Consider the following 23,700-nt stretch of genomic DNA (forward strand, 5'->3'; position numbering starts at 1 on the left):
ATTTCAAAATATTGTAGTTTATATCCCAAAGCAGACTGAAAACGCTGGTATATGCAGTATGAAGTTTTAACACCTGTACACAAAGGTGTTTTTACAACATAGCAGTGAGCTGACAGCCAATACTGTAAATCTACATCTTGCAGAAGAAGTCTCAGTAAACTCTTAAGAGCTGCCGCACAAACAGCTCTGTGGTTACTGTTGCTAAATGTGATGTGTGTGGATCAGGCTGTGACATCCCTATTTGAGGATCCCTGTATTTTATGTTGGTACAGTAACAGAGTGGGTGGAATCCAGTTTTCATTAGAAAGTTCATTAGAGTTGGACTCTTAAGTTTTAGTTCATTAAGAAATTTGAGGCCACTTTGCAAACAGCTGCACAGCCTGCCTGTCAGTCACATCAACCAACTCTATGTAATACAACAAAACCATGCTGAACAGTTACTTAACAGTGCCCCTCTACCCCCTCCCATCATGAAGCCAAAATACGGCACTGATTGAGGCAGGAAATGCCCTTCAGGAATCTGACTGTTGGTTACCTTCCTCCAACCAGAACTCACATTTAATGACTGATAAATGCTTAGCCCGATACAGCCTTAATTGGAAGAGATTATTTTGTTGATTTTAAGCAAACACTCACACTGTCAAAGGTGCAGTGACTCCTGTGTAGGTATTGGTGTTTTTCTCAGGCCCTTTTCTTCTTTGGAAATGAGAAAAGAATGCTACAGGAGCCCACAATTATCAACAGAGCTTTCATCATGACCACACTTCCTCTCTTACCAAGTTAGCGCTTTGATAGAAAGTGTGTTTGAGGAAAAAACAAAAATTCAAAGTGGGTTTTAATTCTTAGTTTGACTTCTCTTCTAGCTATTACACTTTATACTACAGCCGGCCACCAGGGGGAGCCTGAAAGGTTTTAGCTTCAGTCTAAGTAGCTTTCATGCAGATGGATTTTATACAGGAGTTAAAATGGTCAGTTGTTCTATGAACCAGTTAACATGTCAAACTGAAATGAGTGGTTTAGACCCAGGTTGGGCAGAAATAAAGAAAACAAACTGAACTTAAAACTTAAAACAAGAGGTTTAGCTATTTTTCTGGTTATGTTTCAGTTTTCCTGCTGAACTGATTTAAACCTTTGTCAGGATGAATCATAACAAAAACACTTTGGTTCTTTACACTGTGATGAATGGTTTCCCCAAAGTGTTTAGAGCATCATTCCTGGAATTAAATGTTGTATTACAATCTTTTAATTTCTAATTCCACCAAACCAAGTGAAGTTTAGCTCTGCAGTTTGTTGTTAAAGGCTAAAATCTAAGACTAATGTCACAAAAAACACGACTTGGAAGCTTGGTCATGAGGGGAAATGTGTTTTGTAATTAGTGTAATTAGTGTAAACTGACCTCTTTGAATGAGGTCCGCCCCAGCATCTTGCTCTCTTTCTTTCTCTTTAGAAAATACAAAATAAAAAAACACACACCCAGCACAACACTTTGTGTGGATCAAAACACTGATTAATCAAGCCGAACAGAGGCTGAGAGGGAAAGAGTGTGTTTGGGGAGTGAACTACAAATCCCTTATTTATGTATTAATGGGGATTTAAAGATGAAACGAGACAACCTGGTTGGAGAGTGGAGACTATTTAGACGGACCCAGGAGGGCTCCACAGCTGCTTACTTTTAGAAAGAGGCGAGGCAGGAACACACACACACACTCACACACACTCACACCTTACACCTTTAATCTACAGTGATGCATTTCAGCTTTGTCTTTTGTTTACATTTGATTCTTAATGATCTTTCTTTTCTAGGAGTCCTTCAAGTTTTATGCAGACAAGCTGAAAGAAAAAAACACCAAAGCCCAGGAGACAGCCGAGGAGTAAAGACGCTTCTTCCTCTCATCTAATCCTCATCCTCTTCCCAGCTTCCTTCCTTCCCTCCTTTTTTTATAAGTTGTGTGATTTAAATTGTTGGGTATTGTGTTATCGCTGTCTGATGTTTGAGCCTATCCATTACACCGGGGATAATGTTAAAAATGATGATGATGTTGAGAATGTACAGAAGTATTTATGCTAATAAATGATGTTAGGAGCTCACACAATGTGTTTGGTGTTTTGTTCAGGATTGATGGATTCTGTGGAGGGCATCAGGTTGAACATGTTCTGTTACCACTTGTTGAGTTTCTGAGGGGTTAAAGGATCTGTTATGCTCCTTAAAAGCAGCAACTTTCTCTTTGCATATGAGACGGTACTTTGGTCACAAGGCACTACTTTAATTTATACAAGTACTGAAACAGTGTATTTGCACTTTCCCACCCTTCATGCATTAGTGAAGAAATAAAAAAGTGCATTTTATGTCTAATGTCAGTTTTATGCACACAACGCTGTAAACTTGCTCACACAACATTTGCATGTTGTGTTTTGGGACACAGCTGTTTGCAATGAGAAAGACACATATCACATGAAAGTGTCCGTTTCTCCACAGGAATGGAAATAGCAGTTTGCCTTTCTGATAGTTCTTTAGAATACAAATAAATAGTAAATATTCTAATACTGTTGGGTTCAATATGACCTCTGTGAGGATCAGTAGTAACTCTCTCTGGACTGTCCAACAGAGCATCATCCTGGCATGCTCTCCCGTGTCGCCTGTCCCCTGACCTGAATCTGCAGCCTTCATCTGTTTGGCTCTGAACGCTTTCTGCTTTCAAATATCGGCCTCATATCCTCCCGTCATGTAACACCAGCTGCTCTAGACCCTGAATGAGACACATCTTAGATAACACACACCAGTTTGTGTGAGACTTGGTGACGTTGCAAGGTCAGACTGAATGGTCAAGCTCATTTTGGAGACAAGAAAGCAGGAAGACAAATATCATCACGGGACACTTCTGTTAAGAAGCACACAGAGTGTATCAGAAATTCCTCTGGGTAGCAGGGTGTGTTATGTTTTTTAAAAATAATTTTTTAGAAACAAATGAAAAAAGGAGATTTTTTAAAAGATCTTAGTATTACAGTGTTTTGTAACCTTGTTATACCCCAGTTTAACAAACAATTAAGTATAATTTAATAAAAACTGGAAGAGGGGGGTAAACAGGAAATATTCACCTTAATAACATTCAGTTAAAAAAAACAGCACGTGTGAGGACAACAGTGTGTAGCAGAGAGGCAAGGCCAAAAGGATAGCAGACTGTGACAACAAAAATAAACATGTTCAGGGAGAGCAATTTGATTTAATACTTTACTAATTCAGACTCAAACCTTGTCAGTATAACATTTATCAGGCTTTTGCACCAGTGCAAAAAAAAAAAAAAAAAACACGGCTTACATAATCTTCAATCTATGAGGACACAAGTACAAGCTCTTTTTTTCTGAGTGTGGCTTACTAAATCTCCACATGGCTCTTTTTTCAGTGCTTCCTATACTGGCACACACATTGTTAAGCTTAATAACCTTACATATACAAAAAGATAAAGCTGTAGGAAAAAAAGAAGATTGAAAAAGGGAACATGCAAAAGCTGCAGATGAGTATCTGCCAAAGTGGGGCTCTAATCAGTTACCAAGAAGTAGTAAAGAAGAAAAAAAAAACATTTTAAGAGCTGCAGTGCTCTGCTGCCACCCAGCAGCAGACAGAGGTACTGCAGTAAGTGCTTCGTAATCATATTCTCATTAATCCCATGTTTAAAGTGGTTTCGTGTGTGTGTGTGTGTGTGTGTGTGTGTGTGTGTGTGTGTGTGTGTGTGTGTGTGTGTGTGTTTGTGTTTGTGTGTTAAATTTATTTCACAAAGTGAGAACGTTAAAATAGTGCAGGTTGTTTCTTGTGTTGTTATTAAAGTCTGTAAATTCAAAACATATATTCATGTTAGATGAAGGTGTCCCATTAAAATCACAACACAAAGCATGGCATAGAGTCGAACCAGTCGAACTACAGTCTAAAATAAAACACCTCTTCTAGGAAGATCCCTGATTGTTGGAGACTGGTCTGTTAGTGCTCACCAGTCCTGACTGGACTTTTGTTTAATGAACCGTAGGGATAAATAATACAGCCCCATGAAGCACAGACAGACTGCCAGCAGCACCAGATAGCACGAGTACAGAGGGTATTGGTTCATGTCCATGGCCTCCACCACCTGGAAGACAAACAGAGGACGTTGCAGGATGAATTGTAAGACTGTGACTAAAAAGTGATAGTTAAAACTTTCTGTTTTTAATCATCCTATTCCAAAAAATGTGGCACAACCATGACTTACTGATGCTGTATGTTTGTTTTTAACTCACATGTATGCCATCCACATTCAGCGTGATGTTGGCAATGGTGATGGGATACTTGTTGCCCCTAAACTGCACCTGCAGCATGCCTTCAAAGCCCCAACGCATGAAGGAGACGTGAGAGAGCCATGAAGCCACTGAGGAGTCAAACACATGCATCAGAATAAAAATCATCACACACTCAGCAGCATCTGGTTTGTATGCACATGTTCCTCTGTTCCATCTCCTCACCAAGCCACATGTTCTCCAGGCTGATGACGAAGCCGCCAGTCAAGTAGAAGACGGTGAACAAAGCGTTGCCCATAAAGGCTGAGGTCTGCAGGGTGGGCAGCGAGGCAGCCACAAACAGAGCCATGGCACGGCTGCAGTAAACCATCAGCCACACTATCAGGAAGTTAAGCAGGAAGCGCTCAGGAGCCTCATTCAGCCCAGCCAGCCAATAGATGGGCAGGCCGTAGACCAAGGTGAACACACAATGCTCCGGCAACTCTCCCAGGATCTGATCATAAGACAGATGTATCCATTCAGGCAGACAGAATCATCTCCTGTGTTTGCATCCTGTTCCTTACTTTAAATTTTTAACACTTCATCAGAGTCCTGTACACTTGTTTGGCTGTACCTACACTGAAGTGTGATTTCAATATGGAGTAAGACTGCCCCCTGCTGGAGGAGCAGTTTTATATTCACTGTTCCTTACCTTGGCGAAGAAGTATGAGGTGACGGAGTACATGCCATCCTCCAGCTCGTGGTACAGCATCGCTCTCTCTGTGTGACCTGCAGAGAACACAAAGACTTTACAGCCTCACATTGCTTCAAAGATTCATACCCTTTGCTAAACCGCATGCCGAAGACAATCACAAGTTTTTCAGTCTCTCAACCTAAACCGGTGACGTATTTTTACTGTGATTCCAAAGGTTTTCTACATGCATGCATCCTCTGTCACATGCAGACTAAAAGAACAGTGTGTAACTCTGAGTCAGGAGTGAACTTTGAATAAATTTATAACTTTTGTCGGCCTTGACCTTACTCAAAAATTTTCCCATGGTGGCTGTGTGCCAGGATCAGTCTGTCTATCAGTGCAACAGTTGGGACTGATTATAAAATAACTTCGAGTGCAGGGACAGGGTGTCAAACTATCATCTAAATATCTGATAAGTCTTGGACGACTTCGGTTTCTGCATACCACGCCCACGTATCAAGTTTCATGGTGTTAACAGATCACTGAAACAGCAGAAAAAAACCTGTACAAGTTGTGAGTAATGCTGCAAAGGAGATTACTTTATAAATTTATTTTTGAGGGTTTGCAAGTTGTTTCTCGAGTTTTCTTTGATTAAAGGGACCAATGTGGCCAAGTGGTAAGGTTGTGTGCCCATAAGGTTAGCAAGTGATTGGCCTGGGTTTGAATCCTCAATTTCACACTTTTTCCTGCTCTATTGACTACCCTGTTCTTTCTAAATGAAGGGAGAAAAAGACAAAAAAAAAAAAAAAATACATTTAAGAAAAAAAAATAAAGAATTTCCTGTGCTTCTATTTTTGCGTTTGCATTTGTTGACAGGTATTAAATGTTACTGTCATTACTCAACTGTTGTGCTGATGGTCTGTTTTGCTTCTGTAGGTCATATAAAAACATGAGCTTTTTAATTTGTTCAGTTTTTTCACCAGATTTAAAACTTAAAGGAACTTTAAACCTTAAAAGTCTGGGAAATCAAAAATAAGCCAGAAATTCTAATTTCTTGCAGGTAAGATGTTTTTTTTAAACCTCTGAACAAAATTTACAAAAAATATCACTTTATCATTTTGTTTGTGATATAATTTCTGGATTAACCTTGATATATCAGGTGTTTTTTGGCAACTTTTGCAGCGAAGTTTTTAGTAAAAAAGAATTCTTTCAATGTAGAAAATACATAATATTAAAAATGAGTAATAGTTTAGATGTTATTCTCACCACAACTTCTCGAAAAAGAGCAATGGTTTTCCTGAATGAGAGCATGTGAATGAATTCATGTGAGCAGCCGTTTTGACAAGGGCCAAAATAAAACATCACCTACCTGTGGTGGAATGACCAACTACCATCACAAATACAAGAAGCAGAACTTAAAAAATAATTTTCTTATTTTAAATTATTTGTGTGAAACTTTAAAAAACATATAAGCTCCAGGTTGAGTTGGGGGGGTGGGGGTTCCCATCTGATTAATTTGGGATGCTCTCAGGCTACTCAGAAATACCAAAAGCTTAAATGAAGAATCAATGGCAACAGCAGAATCAGCTGTTTGGCACTGTGGGAGGAGATTTGGAAAATTTTCATGGGTGTAGCCCCCACATACTCAGCCCTGCTGCTCATCCCACAAATGCATGCAATGCACAATATATATGGCACCGTTTGAAGGACTAGTATGACATTTTTTGCTAAAAACTTTTGTTACAATAAAGATATTATCTATAAAACACAGATTCACAGATTCACTTATGTATTTCCCACTTTCTATATAGATAACTCCAACATATAGAGATTCCATCTTTATATTTGCTACACTTACATTTAGCTATGACGTCCAGCACCACAGCAAATGGAGTGAGAGCACCGATCATGTAGAGGAGAGCCACTGTGTCCTGAATGGACAGACGATTTTCTCCCGCCCCGTAGTACAGACAACCGACCAGCAGTGACATGAGGAGGGCCTCCAAGCCGTGGACCAATAAGGTGACGAGGTCTCTGAAGTCATTGTACATGTGGCGCCTGACAGTAAGGACAGGAGGAGAGATTAGTATTCACATGGGCTCTTTTTGAGTGCCTACAGACATCCATATGTGCTGGCCATACCTGATGAGGATTGTGAACTGATGGAGATGGCCAGGCAGTCTGTTTGCTCCCTCTGAAATGGTGATAACTTCCTCTTCTTTTACTGTGCTCAGCTGCTGAGAGCTGCAGAGAGGAGGAGTGGAGCTTTGGGTTAGTGTGCTGGAACCAGTATCCAACAAACTACAAATACTTAAGGATGAATCACTGAAGTAAAAACATCTTAAATTATCATTTAGACAGTTTTGCACACAGAGCCAAAAATAAAAAGAATTCTAGGAAAATAAAGAACTAAAAAGGCAAAACTCAGGGTTATAATATAAGTGCATATCTCCAAAACCAGAAGACTCAAAAACACACGCTGCTACCTTTCAGTTTGTGCTTGCTCTGTGTCGACTCCACTTGGTTTCCACATGTGATCGTCTGTGTCCTGGACTTTTTCCATGAACTGCTGAGACAGAACTCTGGCCCTCTCTAAACACTCAGCCTCTCGCTCTGGACTGCGACGGTCTATACTGATCAGATCAACTACAGAAACACACAGAAACACAGGCACTCTAAAATGAGTCTGATAACAGGTAACACAAGGATGGGTCACATTTAACAGCTTTTAATGTGAGCTGTCACAAAGAGTTTTAACATTATTTTCTCACACTGACCATAAAAGTCAGAGGGGTTGCAGTATCGTGGACAGGGGTACCCCAGGGCAGTGAAGTATGGCACCATGTCACGAGCGGGGCCACAGTAAACAGCTGAACCCGACGACAGCAGGACAACGAGGTCGAAGAGCTGGAAGATATCCGAGCGAGGCTGGTGGACCGACAGCAGGACTAGACGGTTTCCCCGGGCGAGGCGGGACAGAGTAATCACCAGGTTGTGAGCTGTGAAGCTGTCCAAACCTGATGTTGGCTCATCCAGGATTAAAATTCCTGAAATTGAAAAGCACACAAAGTAATGATCTGGTGGTCAGTGGATTGCGTTCATGCAGATTGGATCTATCGAACATGTTAGATTTTATTCTGTTAGTTAAGGATGTAAAACGACGAGGATAAGGCCACTTGCTCAAATGCAAATTGAACTTTTTTCCTCATTGACAAAGGTTTAGTGAACCGCTCAAAGGTAACAAATCATTCACTGTATCATGAAAAGGAAAATCTGATGCACATAACCCTTTGCTGCATGTCTGCCCACACTTCATTTTTCTATCCAGCTCGCCTATCTATTTGAGGTGAAATGGCCCAAGAATGCAACTTCAATCAATCAATCAATCAAAATTTATTTATAGAGCACTTTACAACACTCAAGGTGACCAAAGTGCTTTCCATGAGAACAGATAAAAACAGATAAAAACAGATAAAACAAGACAAATAAAATAACATGTCACCACATCACTGTGTATTAAAAGCCAGTCTGAATAAATATGTTTAAAGTCGCTCTTGTCCTAATTTAGATGGAGGAAATTTTTCCCCAGCCAGGTCTTAATGTCATCAATGCAGTTTGTCAGAGATTGAAGAGCACCACTTTTGTTTGGGAAAACTGGTAAATACAGCTGGAGATCATCAGCGTAGCAGTGAAATGTTATATTGTGCCTTGCTATAATTGACCCCAGTGGCAGCATGTACGAAGAAAATAGCAAAGGACCCAAAATGGAGCCCTAAAGAACTCCACAAGACAAAGAGGCAACAGAGGAGGACAAGTCGGCAATCATTACTGAGAAAGACCTGTGCGTCAGATAAGACTCAAACCACTTGAGTGCAGTTCCACAGATGCCAGCTAAATTATTTAGGCGGGACAAGAGAATAGGATGGTCAACCGTATCAAAAGCCGCCGTTAAGTCAAGTAGCACCAGGACAACAGGACGTTTGGCATCAACAGACATAACTATGTCATTGTGGACTTTAAGCAAAGCGGACTCTGTGCCATGCCGTGATCGGAAGCCAGACTGAAATTTTTCTAAAATAGAGTTGTTTTCTAAAAATGCCTGTAGCTGTATAAAAACAATTTTCTCAAGGACTTCAGAGATAAAAGGCAAGTTAGAAACAGGTCTAAAATTAGATAAAATACTAGCATCCAGATGACTTTTTTTGTAAAGTGGTTTAAAAACTTTAAAAATGTAAAAAGGAATAAACTATTTTTTTTCCCTTCTGTGTGTGTGCATGTGTAGCATTTGTGTTATGTGAAGAGTGTACTGTCATTGTCTTTGTTGTTTTATTATTTTATTTATTTTTAAATAGTAAAAATATCAATGAAAAATAAAAAGTTTGGTGTTCAACATTTCCTTGCTAAATCTTATTTGAGTATGATACTTAAACCAGGTGACAGCACTTAAATGCTGATGCTCGTAAGGCTGCACTGTTGGTGAGGCAGGTCAGCATGTATAACACCAACATGATGGAAGCTAGAATTTAAAGAGGGGTCAATCCTGGTCTCTTTATTTCTCTCACCTGGGTTCCAGAGAAGCTGGACAGCTATACTGACTCTCCTCCTCTCTCCTCCAGAAACTCCTCTCACGTAGTCATTTCCCACCCTGGTATGAGCACACTGCCTCAGACGCAGCTCTGCAATGACGTCATCAACCTGTGGAGGAAAAACAAGATGCAGGAGGCTGCAAGCGTATATTTAGCATAGTGCGATCATTTGTAACCATACCCTCTGGTCCCTCTGGGCCTGTGTGAAGTGTGTGGGGAGCCTCAGTTTGGCAACAAAGGCGAGAGTTTCCCGGACAGTGAGGTGAGGGAGAAGGCGGTCATCTTGGCGGACATGAGCAATGCTTTTCTTCAACAGCTGGGGAGTGTTTGGCTTCCCATTAATCAGGACCTGACCAGAAGTCATTGTACCGCCTTCATCACGGCACGTTATGATGTCCAGCAAAGATGTTTTTCCACAACCTTAAAGAAGAAAGAAATCACAAAAATATTTAAGAAAAACATTTCCCTCTGCGCCCTCGCAGCTGTTTTCAGCGTACCCCCAGTAAACATATCCACAAGTCCTGAACAGAGTAAGGCTCTGGCCTTCTCTCTGGCACAGCGGTTGATATTACTGAACTGGAAGAAAGCTGATCCATCCACCCATACTCATCTAATCCGTAGTATCATGTCTAGCCTTCAATTGGAAAAGATCTATTACAGTGGAAATGGCGCCCTTCAAAACTTCAACAGCACTTGGGATGGTTTTATGAACTTTGTCAGGGATCTTGATGGTTTGAAGATAAAATAACACCCAGATGATTTAGAATACCATCAAATCTTTTTGACTGACAACACTTCACCTGTGTGCGCTTTTGGAGCCCCCCTCCTCATGAGTGTGTGATTGTGTGTGTGTGTGTGTGGGGGGGGGCCTGTTAACATTAATGGTTTGTTAGTGTTTGCTTTTTGATTCACTCCTCAGTTTCTTATTCATTAAATATCATGACTATGATTATGATTAACATCTAACAATTACCTTACTTTCATATTGTACTTTGTTTGCTTTTTTTTTTTTCTGGGAGGTTTTCATTCATGTTCAAGTGGTGCTTGATACATTTCACCAGCACCCTAAGTGTTCTTTTCCAGTCCACTTTGACTTTTGTGTCCTTGATTTTAATGAATGAGTGTTCATGAAAACGCAAAAAAAATATATATAAAAGTTAAAAAACAAAACAAAACAAAAAAAACCTTACTTCACAAAAATCTACTCAGCATTTATTTTTGAAGAAGTTCTGAGATTTTTGAACTTTTTGGACTCCAAATGTGAAAACTTTTGGCTTTGTTTACCAAGTTCATGCACTTTGAATTCCCAGAATTATAACAATAATTAATCAGTTTGAAAATGAGAAAGGGGCATGAAATCATTCCTGAATTTTTTGGGTAAGGAGGATTAATATTGAAAACTGTATGTTTCACCTGAACTGCCAATGACAGCCAGCATCTGTCCACTGCGAACTCGGAGGCTGAGCTTGTTGATGGCTATCTGCTTGTTTCCTTTTATCTCCCACGGTAACTTGAACTCTGACAACCTCTCGTACCAGGGGATCTGAGCGGCTGTGTCAACCTGTGTCACACATAAGAATTCTCACTCAGTAGAGTGTATGATGCACTTATCACATACAGACATAGAAAATACAGCTGAAGACAGTTGTGTGTTGAAGTGTGTTGAAGTGTGTTGAAGTGTGTTAGAGTGCAGAAGCTGCCCTTCAGTTACCTCATAGTGCAGGTTGCTGACCTCCAGCTCGTTGCACCCTCCGCTGTAGGTGAAGTAGAGACTACTGTCTTCTTCAGACGAGAACAGCTCGGTGTCGTGATGCTGTCAGAGAAGAGCAGACAGGTCAATGAGTTTCACTGATGCAGGGACATTTTTATCTGCATCCATATCAGTCCTTCAAGGACAAACTGCATTAACATTGAGAAAGGGATTGTAATAAAACATTTTAATAGAAGTGAAGATCTACAAGATAAAAGAGAAAGTCAGTGAAGGAACAGGTTCACACTTATAAACAACACCCTTCATAGAAAAATGTACAATTTAATTCACAGAGCAGCAAACTACTAACAGCAACAAAAATGACAGAAGATGGTATGTTAGTGGTAAATATAATCACAGAAAATAAATTATCATTGTTTTATCAGCTGAGAACATTGAGTCAGTCGTCTACGTGCTTTGGTATCTGCACATCCCACATTCAAGCTTTATCAGCAAGTTTATTGAACTATTTCAATGACTAATTCCATCATTCGTCACCATGTGAACGCAGATATTTGAGCACGTGTCAGCTATGGGAACACGTGAGTGTGCGAGTGTGTATTCACACGCACAGATTCTGTGGTTTGGAGTTCAGACAGTTGCCTGAGAGCTTTTGAGGGTCCAGGGTCTGTCGGAAACGATGCCAATTTTAATATTATGTAATTCTTTATCTCCTCTAGAATGGGAAATTCTGTATGTAGTGGGTACTTAAAAATCTTGTAGATGCAAAAGAAAACTACTCTGTGTGTTCTAGAAACATGACTTTCAGACTTTAGAGAACTTTTGGCAATTTGGCAACACAGTACAAGAATACAAAAGGTGAGAAGACTCACAATATTATACACAGCTATTGAGAAAAAAGTTTTAAGGATTTGGTTCGAGAAGAAACTAAGAAAATGTTTGTGTCCAATGCTATCAACTTAGTGAGCTGCAGCTGCAAGAATCAATCTGCAGAATGAGAAAAAGATAGAAAACAAACAAATGGCACTGTTATTTATTCACACTTGCATTAATTCATACTGAAATTTTGTAGACTTATACTTGAATATGGATCGGTAAAAACTTTGAGTGTGCATTTATGACAGATAAAAAAAACATAAATAACTATATTAATAACGTTACATTTTCAGGTGTAAAATTTTACAATAATTAATAAAGCAATCAGATTTTTACCCCCACAGATTATAAATTATCTACAGGTAATTTTCTTATTGTAATATTTAGGTTGTTTCACCATGTTTTATTTTTTTGTTCAAAAGCCACTTCAAAATATTTACATCTATGTCAATCAGAAACCAGAAAAAGCTCTTCAGTAGGTGTGAGAATAATGAATTTCAAACAGTTTTTTTTTTTTATTTAGATATGAATCAGAACACAAGTGTTATAGTACTGCCTGTAAGAGAGCTGTGAATGTTAATATGCTGTCTTGATGTTTACCTGCGAGGAGCCGTTATTGTGATTTAATCCAGCTTCTTTGTCCATGATGATGCAAGATATTGGTCAAAGCTTGTGAGGTCAGGAGGTCAATGAGTCCCCCTCTTCTTCTGCTGTTTGATTCCCAAGTATCTCCGGTGACAGTCTGTGCAATGTAGATCTCCCGTCGTATCCTCCTTCACTCTGTGTGAGAGTCTGACTTCAGTCCAGCTGAAAATCTCCTGTTTTTACCTCACACACCGTCTCTGTCAAAGGGTCCAGGTTCATGTCAGTTCTTCCTCTGCTCTGTCTTATCAGTCATTGCTTTTCTGATGTGGTCACAGGGTTTTATTTGAGAAGTGAAGAGAGACTGACAGCCCATCGATGTATTCCACTCGAGGCCATCGTCTGTGTGTGTGTGTGTGTTCTTTATGTAACTGCAGATCAAAGTTCTCTGATATAACCCAACATTCCCTGTGTGTGTGTTTATGGTTCTAGTCTGCTCCCTCACTGCTGCTCTGAAAGACGAAAGTGTTCACAGAAACTAAACTACGATTCGACTGCTGCATAGTTAATGGATGTAATCTGAAAGAAAAGTGCCACTGTTGTTGTTTGGATGTTGGAAATGGCCGGAGAGAAGAACAGAGGTTATTCCATGCGGACAGTCGAGCCGAACGGGACCAAAGTCACAGAGTCGTTCAGGTTTGTGTCAGAGGAGAAGAGAGATGTCTGGAGGGACGGTGGAGAGGGGCGCTCAGAGCCCTCCTGCAGTCTCAGCGTCAACAACATTTGCTACACAGTCAGGTATGAAAACAGCCAAAAAGTCTGGTTGATCATCCTCTGAATCAAATGTTTCATTTTGCATAAATTTAGACAAGTTGGTGTTTAATCGTGTTTCATTGTTTGCGTTGTGTTCACTCTTTTTATGACAGCTGTAACGTACACAAAACACAAAAATGTGGATTCTGATGTAAAATTTAACACAAAAATGCATTAAAATATTACATTTTATATCAAGTTGCAAAATTTGTACAGAGGATAGTGAATCTCCCCTTTGAGTATAGAAATACATCATTTATCATCTGTGTGTGTTTGTGTCTCAGTGAACGTGTGGGTCCATGGTGGGACTTACCCTCCTACAGGAAGAGGTGGACTCGTCAGATCCTCAGTAATGTCTCCTTCCATGTAGACAGCGGGCAGATCATGGGCATACTGGGAAATTCAGGTTTGCACTTTGCTTAAAATGGATAAGGAAAAGCAAAATGAAACAAATAATAAAAATACTCCACAAGGAAATTTGTCTGTTTTCATTTTTTTTCTGTATTAAAGTGAATTTATCTTTGCACTGTGAAGGATCAGGAAAGACCACTTTGTTGGATGCCATCTCCGGGAGGATTGGAAATGCTGGCACGCTGTTGGGTGAGGTGTTTGTTAACGGCAGGAAGATGAAGAGAGAAGAGTATCAGGACTGCTTCTCTTATGTGCTGCAGGTAACAGAAAAATTACCTGTTCAAGACCGTCAGTATTTTTCTGTTTGAGTTCGGGCTTTAATTTTGGTGTCAGAAAACACACACATGCACATTTCCCTTTGGCCCAGTTCTCATCACACACTGACATCTGGTTAAACTTTGCCCCTCTGTGTTACATGTGTGTGTTTGTATGTACTAAGTTTCCTGAAGTCTACCCACCACAAATACTAAACCAGCAACTCCATCCTGCAAAAACTCCTGCAAAGGTCGCCCTGGCCTTTGGATGAAATTAACTAAAGACCCTTGCTAGCCTCCTCATACACTTAATCTCTCAATGAGAGGTGCTCAAGTGTATCCAAAGCCTGAATTAAAAACACTGGCTTAAAGGCGGCCTTGCTTCCTTTCAAATCATCTCTCTCTTCTGGCTGATAGCAACCCCTTCTGCTCTCTAAGCCTCGTCATTAACTTCCCCTGCTAAGCTGAAGATGAGGAGGTGATATGAGCTCCTGATATTAAAGTCATTCAGATGAGAGACTGAGGAGAAGTGGGATTGGGAGGCCCAACGTGTTAATTGAAGCAGGCAGCAGGTTCAGGAGGTTCAAGCAATGAATTTGTGTTTGTGTGCATGTGTGTGTCTGTGTGTGCATGTGTGTGTCTGTGTGTGAGTGACTGCGATTTTGTGGCAGTTAGTATAAATGTATACACTCCCATACATTATTCTGGGCCATCAGTGTCCACATGGATACATATCAAATGTGTAAGCATGGTGTGTAAAGATAATGTTGCTGAATCTGCTTTAAGTAAACTAATGTGTCGCAATGTTGATGTTTAAAGCAAATTATAGGTCCTTATAGGTCCTAGACAAAAGGAGGTTAAAAGTGATCATACTTTGAGCAGCTGAGTTTGCGTAACCGCCTTTGAGAATCAATTTTACTATAAAACCTTAATTGGATATTTGCCTGTTTCACTTTACTTTGTTCTCACTTTTCTTCTTTCGTACGTCTTTGTCTCTTCCTTCCCAGAGTGATAACTTGTTGAGTTATCTGACAGTGGAGGAGACTCTGACCTACACAGCCCAGCTGGCCCTGCGGAAACACTCGGCCAAAGCTATCAAGAAAAAGGTGACTTTTGATAGCCTCTCCTGCTCCATCCACTCTCTGTTGCTTTTTCACTGCGCGCATTTGACATTTTCTCCCAGATGAGAAAATTACTGAAAGAAGACTAATGGAAAACTGCAGGATTTTAAGCTCTTTGATGTTTGTAGTATGTATTTTCACTCTTTTAAATTGCTTTCTTTATGGTTTTTCTCTTTACATTCTCTGCCATATAAATGACTTGAGATTAGTTATTCATCACATTTAAAAAAAGGTCAAATCTGTCAAACTGTCAAGATAGCTCTTGTGTGATAATCAACATATTTTAACCCCACATTTATAATCTAAAAGCTTCAGGGAGCTTTGTATCTTTTGTTTTGATTACCTTTTGTTATGAAATAATCTCATCTCCTGATCTGAGAATTATTTTAGAGGAGAGAAATATTCCTGTTCCTGCTCTGCAATCACATGTATTCACACCTAGACAGTGCTTTGGGAACCCATTTCAACTGCCTTGTCCATTGTGGTCATTCTCTTGCCACCTGACGCCCGACCTCTGACCTCTGTGCAGGTGTCGGCGGTGTTGGCTGAGCTCAGTCTGAGTCATGTGGCCCACAGCGTTATCGGAGGTCGGGTTTTCCCAGGGATCTCTGGGGGTGAGAGGAGGAGGGTCTCCATTGCCAGCCAGCTCCTTCAGGATCCAAGTGAGTTTCTCTGCAGTGAAGAAACTGCGATTTATCTGTGTATCATGGACATCAAACTTCTGCAGGATGCACTTGCTGCAAATTTTAATCATCAAAACGAGTTTGCCAAGGCAACAGTAAGATGAGGAGCCGCAGAGGAGATTAAGAGAAGAATATTCAGCTTTGACACATTTGGGACACAACTTTTTCATGTTTTGGAAGCTCTAAAACTGGAGTGGCTGTCTCAAGAAGAGTAGAAAGTTCACCAAAGTTCTCCCCAAAGAGTTTTATAAGTTCACACTGAAAAACAAAAGGATCTAAGTGAGAGGGGAGCGAGGAAAGGACAGCGAGAGGGAGAGATGGAGAGTAATGAAAGTCTTGGTTATCACACCACGGAGGGAATAAGCACAGACCTGGGCCTGTGTGTGTGTGTGTGTGTGTGTGTGTGTGTGTGAGCGGGCCCATACTCATCCCAGGTGTGGTTTATCAGGTCTAAAGTTCCCCAGGGAGGGTGAAGGGTCTCAGTCCTCATTCAGGATTAGAAGGGGCTGTGGACACACACACACACACACACACACACACACACACACACACACACACACACACACACACACACACACACACACACACACACGGTAATGAGGAGTTCCCATTCACTGCCTCTCCAATCAACCAGGAAATGAATTAATCTCACAATTAAAGCATCTGCTAATTCCACTCTGCTTTCATAATGCAAAGAGGCAATCTTTTAATTGTCCTAATTAGAGTAATTAAGTTTAAAAAAAACTCACTTATCTCCACAAGTTTGGTTGGCCCCACGGAGAGTCCTGCATGTGGCACTTAATAAAAAGTACAAGTAAAAGTTTCCAACAGAAAAGAAGAAAAAAATGTTATCACCTTGCCTTCGTCTTGCTACCAGTGTTTTGACATGTGACAAGCTTACACGATGGGGATGATGTCATTGCAGGGATAATCTTATTGGACGAGCCGACCACTGGCCTGGACAGCATGACGGCCAATCAGATTGTGGTATTGCTGGCGGAGCTGGCCAGGAGGAATCGTATCGTTGTAGTGACCATCCATCAACCACGCTCCGAGCTCTTCAGGGTGGGTTTGAGATCAAGGAAGAGGAAGAGTTGGAAATATACTAAAGTAAATTAGACCAAATAGACTAAACTTTCTCAGGGGGAGTCTGTCAAAACAAGGAAAGCTCTCTTGGTTCAGATGTCAATGGGTGATGCCTTTTTTCATACTGGTGGAGTGGCAAAGTGTGCCAGGAGAGTCATTTTCCCCTTTATTTATACAGTCAATGTTTTCCTGCAGAGCTGCTTAAAGGTCCCATATTATGCAAAAATCACTTTAAGTCTTTTACTGAAATTTGTGGGCCTTTGGCTTTCCTCCCAGCCCACAAAATGTGATATTTAATGACAAAACCTTTATTTAGTAGTGCTTATGAATAAAAAATCCTGACCTAAAATGAGCTGTTAGGATTTTGGGGATTTGCCGACATCAGCGATTCCCTTTTTTGACCAATCAGGAGCAAGTCTGACCTGATTGGTCCACCGGAGCAGAATGCCAAAGTTGAAGAACCATAACTGCTTTGTTTTTGGCTATTAACAGCCACATAGCTCTATGCACAAGTTTCTCATCTCTGAAGAAGACGAGACTAAGTTTCCTTGAGTTCATTTATCAAGGAAATGTGTCAGCTACACTCAGTAAAACTGTGCATGTGTGTGCCAGTCACTTCACGGCCGACTGCTTTTCCAACTTTGGACAGTACAACAGATGGCTAGCAAATAGACTGGTCCTGAATCCAGGCGCATTACCAACCATCCACCAACAAACCTCAGACCCTGGAAATGTGAGTATTTTAAATGCTATGTGCTGTGGAGCAGATGTAAGAGCTTTTCCTCAGTGTCCCCCTTGTCTCTGTGTTAGCTTCAGGATGCTAACTTTAGCTGCGGTTAGCCTGTTGTTTTAGCCTGTAATCTTACGGTAAACGGGCTTCACTGTTTTCTAAACATTGTGCACTTGGAGGTCGGTAGTCATGGTTCCATGGCGCTGCTTTCAGTGACACGGAAGAATGGGGCAGTATCAGCAGTGGCTCATTTACATATGAAGGTCACGCCCACTAAATCAGAGCGTTCTGAACAGAGGGGCTATGAGAGCCTGGAAACATTGCTGCTGTGCTTGATTTATTGGCTTTTTGGACCAAAACATGTTACTACCATTTCATGAAGACATCAATGATCCATATTAAACTGCAGAAAAGGAGCATAATATGGGACCTTTAAGAAGGGAAAGAAACTCAGATAAATGTTCAACTTGGAACTTTGAATATTTCTTCTTTCATTAAACTCTGGCTATTTTTAAGTCAGTTTATGAAGGAAAAAAAGGATCTAGTGTATGTACTTGCTGCTAACAGACCTCAATAACAACATTAAATATCTAAACAAAGAAATGGGATAATGTGCAGTGTTTTTGTGTGTGTGTCTCAGGTGTTCAGTAGGATTGCCATAATGAGCCGTGGAGAGCTGGTGTTCTGTGGGCAGCCAGAAGAAATGGTTGACTTCTTCAGCCAATGTGGATACGAGTGTCCGGAATACTGCAATCCCTTCGACATCTATGGTACTGCTGCTGTGACCCTGGATCATTAAGCTTTGTTTGAGTACATAGATAAACTGTGTTCATTAAGAATGCACTGTTTTGATAAGTATGAAAATGTTTAACCCTTAAAATAAAATAAAATTCCTGTCATGTTTGAACAGTTGATTTTACCTCAGTGGATACGCGCAACAGTGAAAGGGAGGCAGCCACTTTCAACCGTATGCATGAGATCACTTCATCCTATCAGAAGTCTGACATCTACCAGAGCATGCTGGGAAAAATGGAGCAGAGCCTGCAGCAGACAGACAAACCAGCCATTCCCTTTAAAAGCAAAGAGTCACCCAGTGGTGCAGCCAAACTGGAAGTTCTGCTCAGGTCAGTGATGGACGCATCTTACTCTTTATGTTAAAAACTCATCAGCTGTCTCTCTTGTGGTGCTTCATCAATACCTGAGGTCATGTATGCCTGTTTGTGTGCTTACACACAGGCGAACAACAAGGAACCTGTCCAGAGACAGGATGGGTGTCCTAATGCGTCTGTCCCAGAACCTGATCTACGGCCTCTTTGTGGCCTTCTTTGTGATGCGACTGGATGATGATGTCACCAAAGGCGCTGTTCAGGATCGGATTGGCATCATCTATCAGAGCGTTGCAGCTTCTCCCTACACTGGCATGCTGAATGCTGTAGCACTCTGTGAGTCCCACCAACACCAAACATTTTACAATGGTTTGAATCGAATGTGACAAATTTATCAATACTGCAACATTACAGTTAGACTACAAAGAGTGGAATAAATGAATAAATCTACCAGTCAATCCATCTTTCTCATTATAGAGCCCAAACTTAAATACTTAAAGAGCAGGTCTAGATCACAATACTTCGGTCATATTGGTAGTAAGACAAGCCAGTTTTCCATCAAAGGCAGCGGAGAGAAACATCTTTTTGAAACTAAGTAACCTGCCACACGGACTGGGAATGTGGGATAAAAAGAAAGAGGTAAAAGATAAAGCTAGAGAGAGAAATACAGACAGAGAGATAAACAAAAGCAATAAAGATAGTGACATGAGATTACTGCACACTGATGAAGTGAATGAGAGAAGAAGACTTGGTCCTGTGTCTCAGGAGAAGTTTTTAGCTCATTTTTATGAGTAGAGAAGTTGTCTACTTCCTGACCCAAGTTCGTAGATGGTTTTAAAAGACGGGGGTCTGATCCTTGAAACCTCTGCCCCCCAAAGTTCCACTTTAAAGGTGCTGGTACAGAGAAGGTGATAAGATAGAAATCTAGTATGTATTAAAGCAGCCTGATAGTAGTGTCTGTCACAATAACCTTTTTTTTTTTTAACAACAGATCAAATGTCCAAGAAAAGAGACTAACACACATCAGACTGTAAGTCTGTGTAGAATTCAGAGAAGCTGTGCTGCAGGAACAAGCAGGTTACATTTTCTTCTCTTTAACAGTATGTATCTGATAATAAACCTTGCAAATATCTATTTGATGTAGACACAAGACTCAGAGGAATTTCTGGAGTGTGTGTGGTTTCTCATCTGAGCTTAAGAGATCTATTATCTCTGCTAAAGAAGCGTGTTTGAAAAGACTTTATCTCTTCTGTGGAAGCTGGCTTATCTCTTGTTCAGTAGGTGAAAGGGGATAACAGTCTGCTGTATTTTGGTCCCTTCAGCATAAATGTAAAGTGTTGCTTGGATATTGCCTAAGAGACACTCTGTACTTACAAAATCTCTCTTCACTCAGTGTTAAATACTCGTTGGTTTCATGATAGGTGTTAAAGAGTATATCAGGTTTAGATGGAACCATGTCAAGTCAATACGAAGACAAAAAATTTATTTGAAAAAACTTTTTCTGTCACCAAGATGGCTTGGGTATGGTTTCTTATTTGCTCTGGATTCACACAGTTGTACAGTTATGTATGATCTGCTGCACAATGAACTTAAGTGCCCTTTTACCTGCAAACTCAGAGTATCTTCACTATCTATATTGTCAGTGTGTACATGTACTGTATGTGTCTGTTTCTGTCGGGTGAGTGCGAGGTTAATATTTACAGCAGCTGCTGTGACTTTAGGGTTACTAAAGTGCACACAGACTCAAGGAAAAAGAAAGAGCGACTGAGAGGGAGACACACACACTAAACATGCACTCTCTGCCCTGCAAGACCCTCTGCAAACTACAGCTAGACCAGAGTCCACAAGACCATCAAGTGTATTTCAGTGGGTGGTTTAAAGGGTGTTGTAGTGGTTCCCACTGGTAATTTCAGCTTAGTTTTGGTATCATGATATATGTTTTTAGTCGTTACATCGCAAAAACTGGAATCTAAGAAATTGTTTTTGCCTAATTTCAAGCAAAAAGTCACTAAGTTTAAAAAAAGCTTCACAGGACCAGAAAATCTTCTTGTTTAAGACACTGCAAAACAAATGTTACACCTGAATTTCCTGTACGAGTAACAAGAAATCTTTGATTGGGGAAGGAAATTGTCTTTTCAAGATTGTCTCAATTCAAGAAACTAAACATTTATTTTCTTACCCTATGAGCTGAATTCTTTTTTACTCTTTACAAGCAACTCAGGGATCATTTATCATCTTTAATACCTTGAAATATGACATTTTTCTGATACTGTCAGTGAATGTTGCTTATTTTAAGTCTAGTAAGACACTTTTTGCTGGAAATAGGATGTAAACACTTGCCTTGGTTTCAGCTTTCCTGCATGGTGGTAACATGGACGTTTTGCAGCCCAAACACTCAAAATGTGATATTTTGAAGTGTCATTTAACTTTTATAATTTGACTGAAGATTAAGAACATTTCTTAATAAATTATCTAAAAGCTTCACTTTGAAAATACCTCAGCATTTCCACCCTTCATGAGGAATATGTTACGAGATGTGAAGACAGTAACCTATGAAGGACATTTTACGTATTAAATGATTATCAGTTCAATGTCTTCCTCAGTTATCAGCTCAATCTAAACTTTTAGCCTCAGGTCTCTGGCTGTCACAGATACTGATGATAAGAGGTATGATAAAACACAGCGGAGGCTGAGTTGGAGTCGCTCTACAGTTAAATTGGTAATTAAGAGCCAGCTATAAGCACCCAAACAGCCAGAGGTAGTGATTGTGGATATCACACTGGACACAAGGACACTGACCTTGAATATCAATGATAACACTGATAGCATATAACACCATGCAGCTGTCTGTTCCAAGAAGCAGGTCTAGTGAGTGTGTCTGGACAACTGAATTACAACAAGTGGATCAGCAAATCAAATGTGAACACTGTCGTCCTTGATTTTTCCTCATCCCATTCCTGCTGTCTCTCTCTCTTTCTTTCTCCATGTCAGTCCCATCGTTGAGAGCCATCAGTGATCAGGAGAGTCAGGATGGTCTGTACACTAAATGGCAAATGTTCTTAGCCTACATCTTCCACATCCTGCCTTTCAGTATCCTGAGTGTTGTTATCTTCACCTCCTTCCTTTACTGGTAGGTACTGAGAGCATTTTCATTTGAGGGATACAAGAAGCAACCTTCAAAATCCCCAATGGATTTCACATCAGTAACATAATAACCTCCTCATAATAATTCAGCACTTACTTTAACTGTTTTCTCTCTTTTTGTTCTGACTGCATTTCTCTCAGGACGGTGGGGATGCACCCGGAAACCCTGCGCTTCCTGTGTTTCACTGCCGTAGTCCTGGTCCCACATATTATAGGTGAGCAAATAAAGATAAGTGACAATTAAATATTTCTTTCAAAACAAAGGCTTTTCCACTTTTAAAGAGCATAATAAGGGGCAGACAGGTCTTTTTGTTCTGCTTACACTAACACAGGGTCAGAAAATTTATATTCAGTTTAAATTAAATAAACCAGATTCCTGTAATCTCTTGAAAAAAAAAAAAATATATATATATATATATATATATATATATATATATATATATATATATATATATATATATATATATATATATATATATATATATGTATAATAAAAGGCTTTTACATGTTATATTATGGTTTCTCATTTTTCAGGTGAGATGCTGACTGTAGTGCTATTAGGAGTTGTCCAAGACCCTAACATGGTCAACACTGGAGTGGCTCTGCTCAACATTGCAGGGATCTTGGTTGGATCTGGCTTTCTAAGGTAAAGTAATAGTCCCTCTTCAGAAAATTTAAGTCATTGTTGAAAAAGCTATTTCACCTGTTTTCCTCTCCATAGGAGCACTCTTCAGATGCCTGTTGTCTTCCAGTGGCTGGGCTACCTGACCTTCCAGAAGTACAGCTGTGAGCTGCTTATAGTCACAGAGTTCCACGGCCTCAACTTCACATGCAGTAAGATTATTTTTAACATTCAGACCATCTCCACCTAACCTGAGAATAAAAGGGGACACAATGTTATAATTTATGTCTCTACAAGGTGTATTTACAGCTCCCAAAGGTTGTGTGTCCTGTTACATTTTTCTTACAAATAAATCATTACAAAGTGTGTCAAGTCAAAGAGACAGTTATTGCATATATCACTGCTTGTAGCAAGCTGAATCCTCTTGATTTTACTGCTAATCATTCAGCTGATGCTCTCACTAGAGTTCAAAGATATTTTGCAAGGCAGACTGAAGGACACTTGTGCTGTTATATGAACCAAGCCTGTGCCCATGAAACCACACAACTGTTAACCCTTTAATCTGGTGCATCTTGTTGCAGATACTCTCAACCCTTTACCTGGAGCTTGTCTGATCACTAAAGGAGATCAAATCATTGATGAGGGCTACCCTGGCGCTCTGTCCCGATACACACAAGACTTTCTTCTCCTCTATGCCTTCCTCCCTGCACTGCTGTTGCTCGGCATGATCAGCTTCAAGATCAGAGACAAGGTTGTCTGTCACTAAAATCAAGCACGTACCTGCGGAAGAATGTCATATGAAAGCTTAAAAAAAATTAATGTGCAGTTTTTCTGTATGATTTTGTTCAGAAAGGACGAGGACTACTGAATTGCTGCAGCTGTATTTGCACTTTATCTCTTTCTTTAACATGTAATGAATGTTCCTGTGTTAGCACTTATCTTAAAGTACAGAAGAAAGATTTTATGAGGTAGTAATGTGGTAACTTCATAGAGCTTCTGTTAAAAATTCTCTGAAACATTTGCACTGGTGTCAAATCAA

General features: G+C 40.2%; 3 protein-coding genes across 4 annotated transcripts in view; 2 read left to right on the top strand and 1 right to left on the bottom strand.

The window, feature by feature from the left end:
• The window catches only part of lrpprc (leucine-rich pentatricopeptide repeat containing), a 72,063-nt gene extending 69,948 nt beyond the window's left edge, over positions 1-2,115 (top strand). Inside the window, exon 38 of the mRNA XM_074675507.1 lies at positions 1,804-2,115. Within this exon, the coding sequence (XP_074531608.1) occupies positions 1,804-1,875 (72 nt within the window). The 3' untranslated portion in view covers positions 1,876-2,115. The remainder of the gene's footprint in view (positions 1-1,803) is intronic.
• Positions 2,116-3,394: 1,279 nt separating this feature from the next.
• Positions 3,395-14,267, bottom strand: abcg8 (ATP-binding cassette, sub-family G (WHITE), member 8). Of its 2 annotated transcripts, XM_074675906.1 has the most exons (14): positions 13,818-14,267; positions 12,710-12,951; positions 11,234-11,335; positions 10,936-11,083; positions 9,704-9,942; positions 9,499-9,631; positions 7,714-7,983; positions 7,423-7,582; positions 7,079-7,180; positions 6,795-6,994; positions 4,955-5,031; positions 4,489-4,756; positions 4,267-4,394; positions 3,395-4,118 (listed from the first exon to the last, which is right to left on the bottom strand). In XM_074675906.1, exons 2-14 carry the CDS (start codon positions 12,752-12,754, stop codon positions 3,981-3,983), a joined length of 2,010 nt encoding a protein of 669 aa, XP_074532007.1. In that variant the 5' UTR covers positions 12,755-12,951; positions 13,818-14,267; the 3' UTR covers positions 3,395-3,980. The 2 variants fall into 2 exon arrangements, with proteins under 2 accessions (XP_074532007.1, XP_074532006.1); XM_074675905.1 differs by lacking the exon at positions 13,818-14,267 and having other exon boundaries at positions 12,710-13,542.
• On the top strand, positions 13,311-23,427 carry abcg5 (ATP-binding cassette, sub-family G (WHITE), member 5). The gene is made up of 14 exons (XM_074675907.1): positions 13,311-13,489; positions 13,789-13,910; positions 14,039-14,175; positions 15,177-15,275; positions 15,820-15,952; positions 16,899-17,038; positions 18,430-18,559; positions 18,700-18,913; positions 19,026-19,231; positions 21,887-22,025; positions 22,181-22,254; positions 22,574-22,685; positions 22,761-22,873; positions 23,243-23,427. The coding sequence occupies exons 1-14, from the start codon at positions 13,311-13,313 to the stop codon at positions 23,425-23,427; spliced, it is 1,983 nt and encodes a 660-aa protein (XP_074532008.1).
• The last annotated feature ends 273 nt before the right edge of the window (positions 23,428-23,700 follow it).

Source organism: Halichoeres trimaculatus, unplaced genomic scaffold (assembly GCF_033239565.1).
Source record: "Halichoeres trimaculatus isolate MK-OKI-2021-1 unplaced genomic scaffold, fHalTri1.1 fHalTri1_scaffold_8, whole genome shotgun sequence".
In the NCBI taxonomy this organism is placed as follows: Eukaryota; Metazoa; Chordata; class Actinopteri; order Labriformes; family Labridae; genus Halichoeres; species Halichoeres trimaculatus.

What these genes read in the sequence shown, in the direction of transcription:
- abcg8 (XM_074675906.1), bottom strand. Translation starts at nt 12,754, where the DNA reads ATGGACAAAGAAGCTGGATTAAATCACAATAACGGCTCCTCGCAG. An exon ending in CAGTTCACAATCCTCATCAG is followed by an intron (nt 6,995 to 7,078) that starts GTATGGCCAGCA and finishes CCTTACTGTCAG; the next exon opens with GCGCCACATGTACAATGACT. An exon ending in CCTGGAGAACATGTGGCTTG is followed by an intron (nt 4,395 to 4,488) that starts GTGAGGAGATGG and finishes TTGACTCCTCAG; the next exon opens with TGGCTTCATGGCTCTCTCAC.
- abcg5 (XM_074675907.1), top strand. Translation starts at nt 13,311, where the DNA reads ATGGCCGGAGAGAAGAACAGAGGTTATTCCATGCGGACAGTCGAGCCG. An exon ending in AACATTTGCTACACAGTCAG is followed by an intron (nt 13,490 to 13,788) that starts GTATGAAAACAG and finishes TTTGTGTCTCAG; the next exon opens with TGAACGTGTGGGTCCATGGT. An exon ending in CAATCCCTTCGACATCTATG is followed by an intron (nt 18,560 to 18,699) that starts GTACTGCTGCTG and finishes ATGTTTGAACAG; the next exon opens with TTGATTTTACCTCAGTGGAT.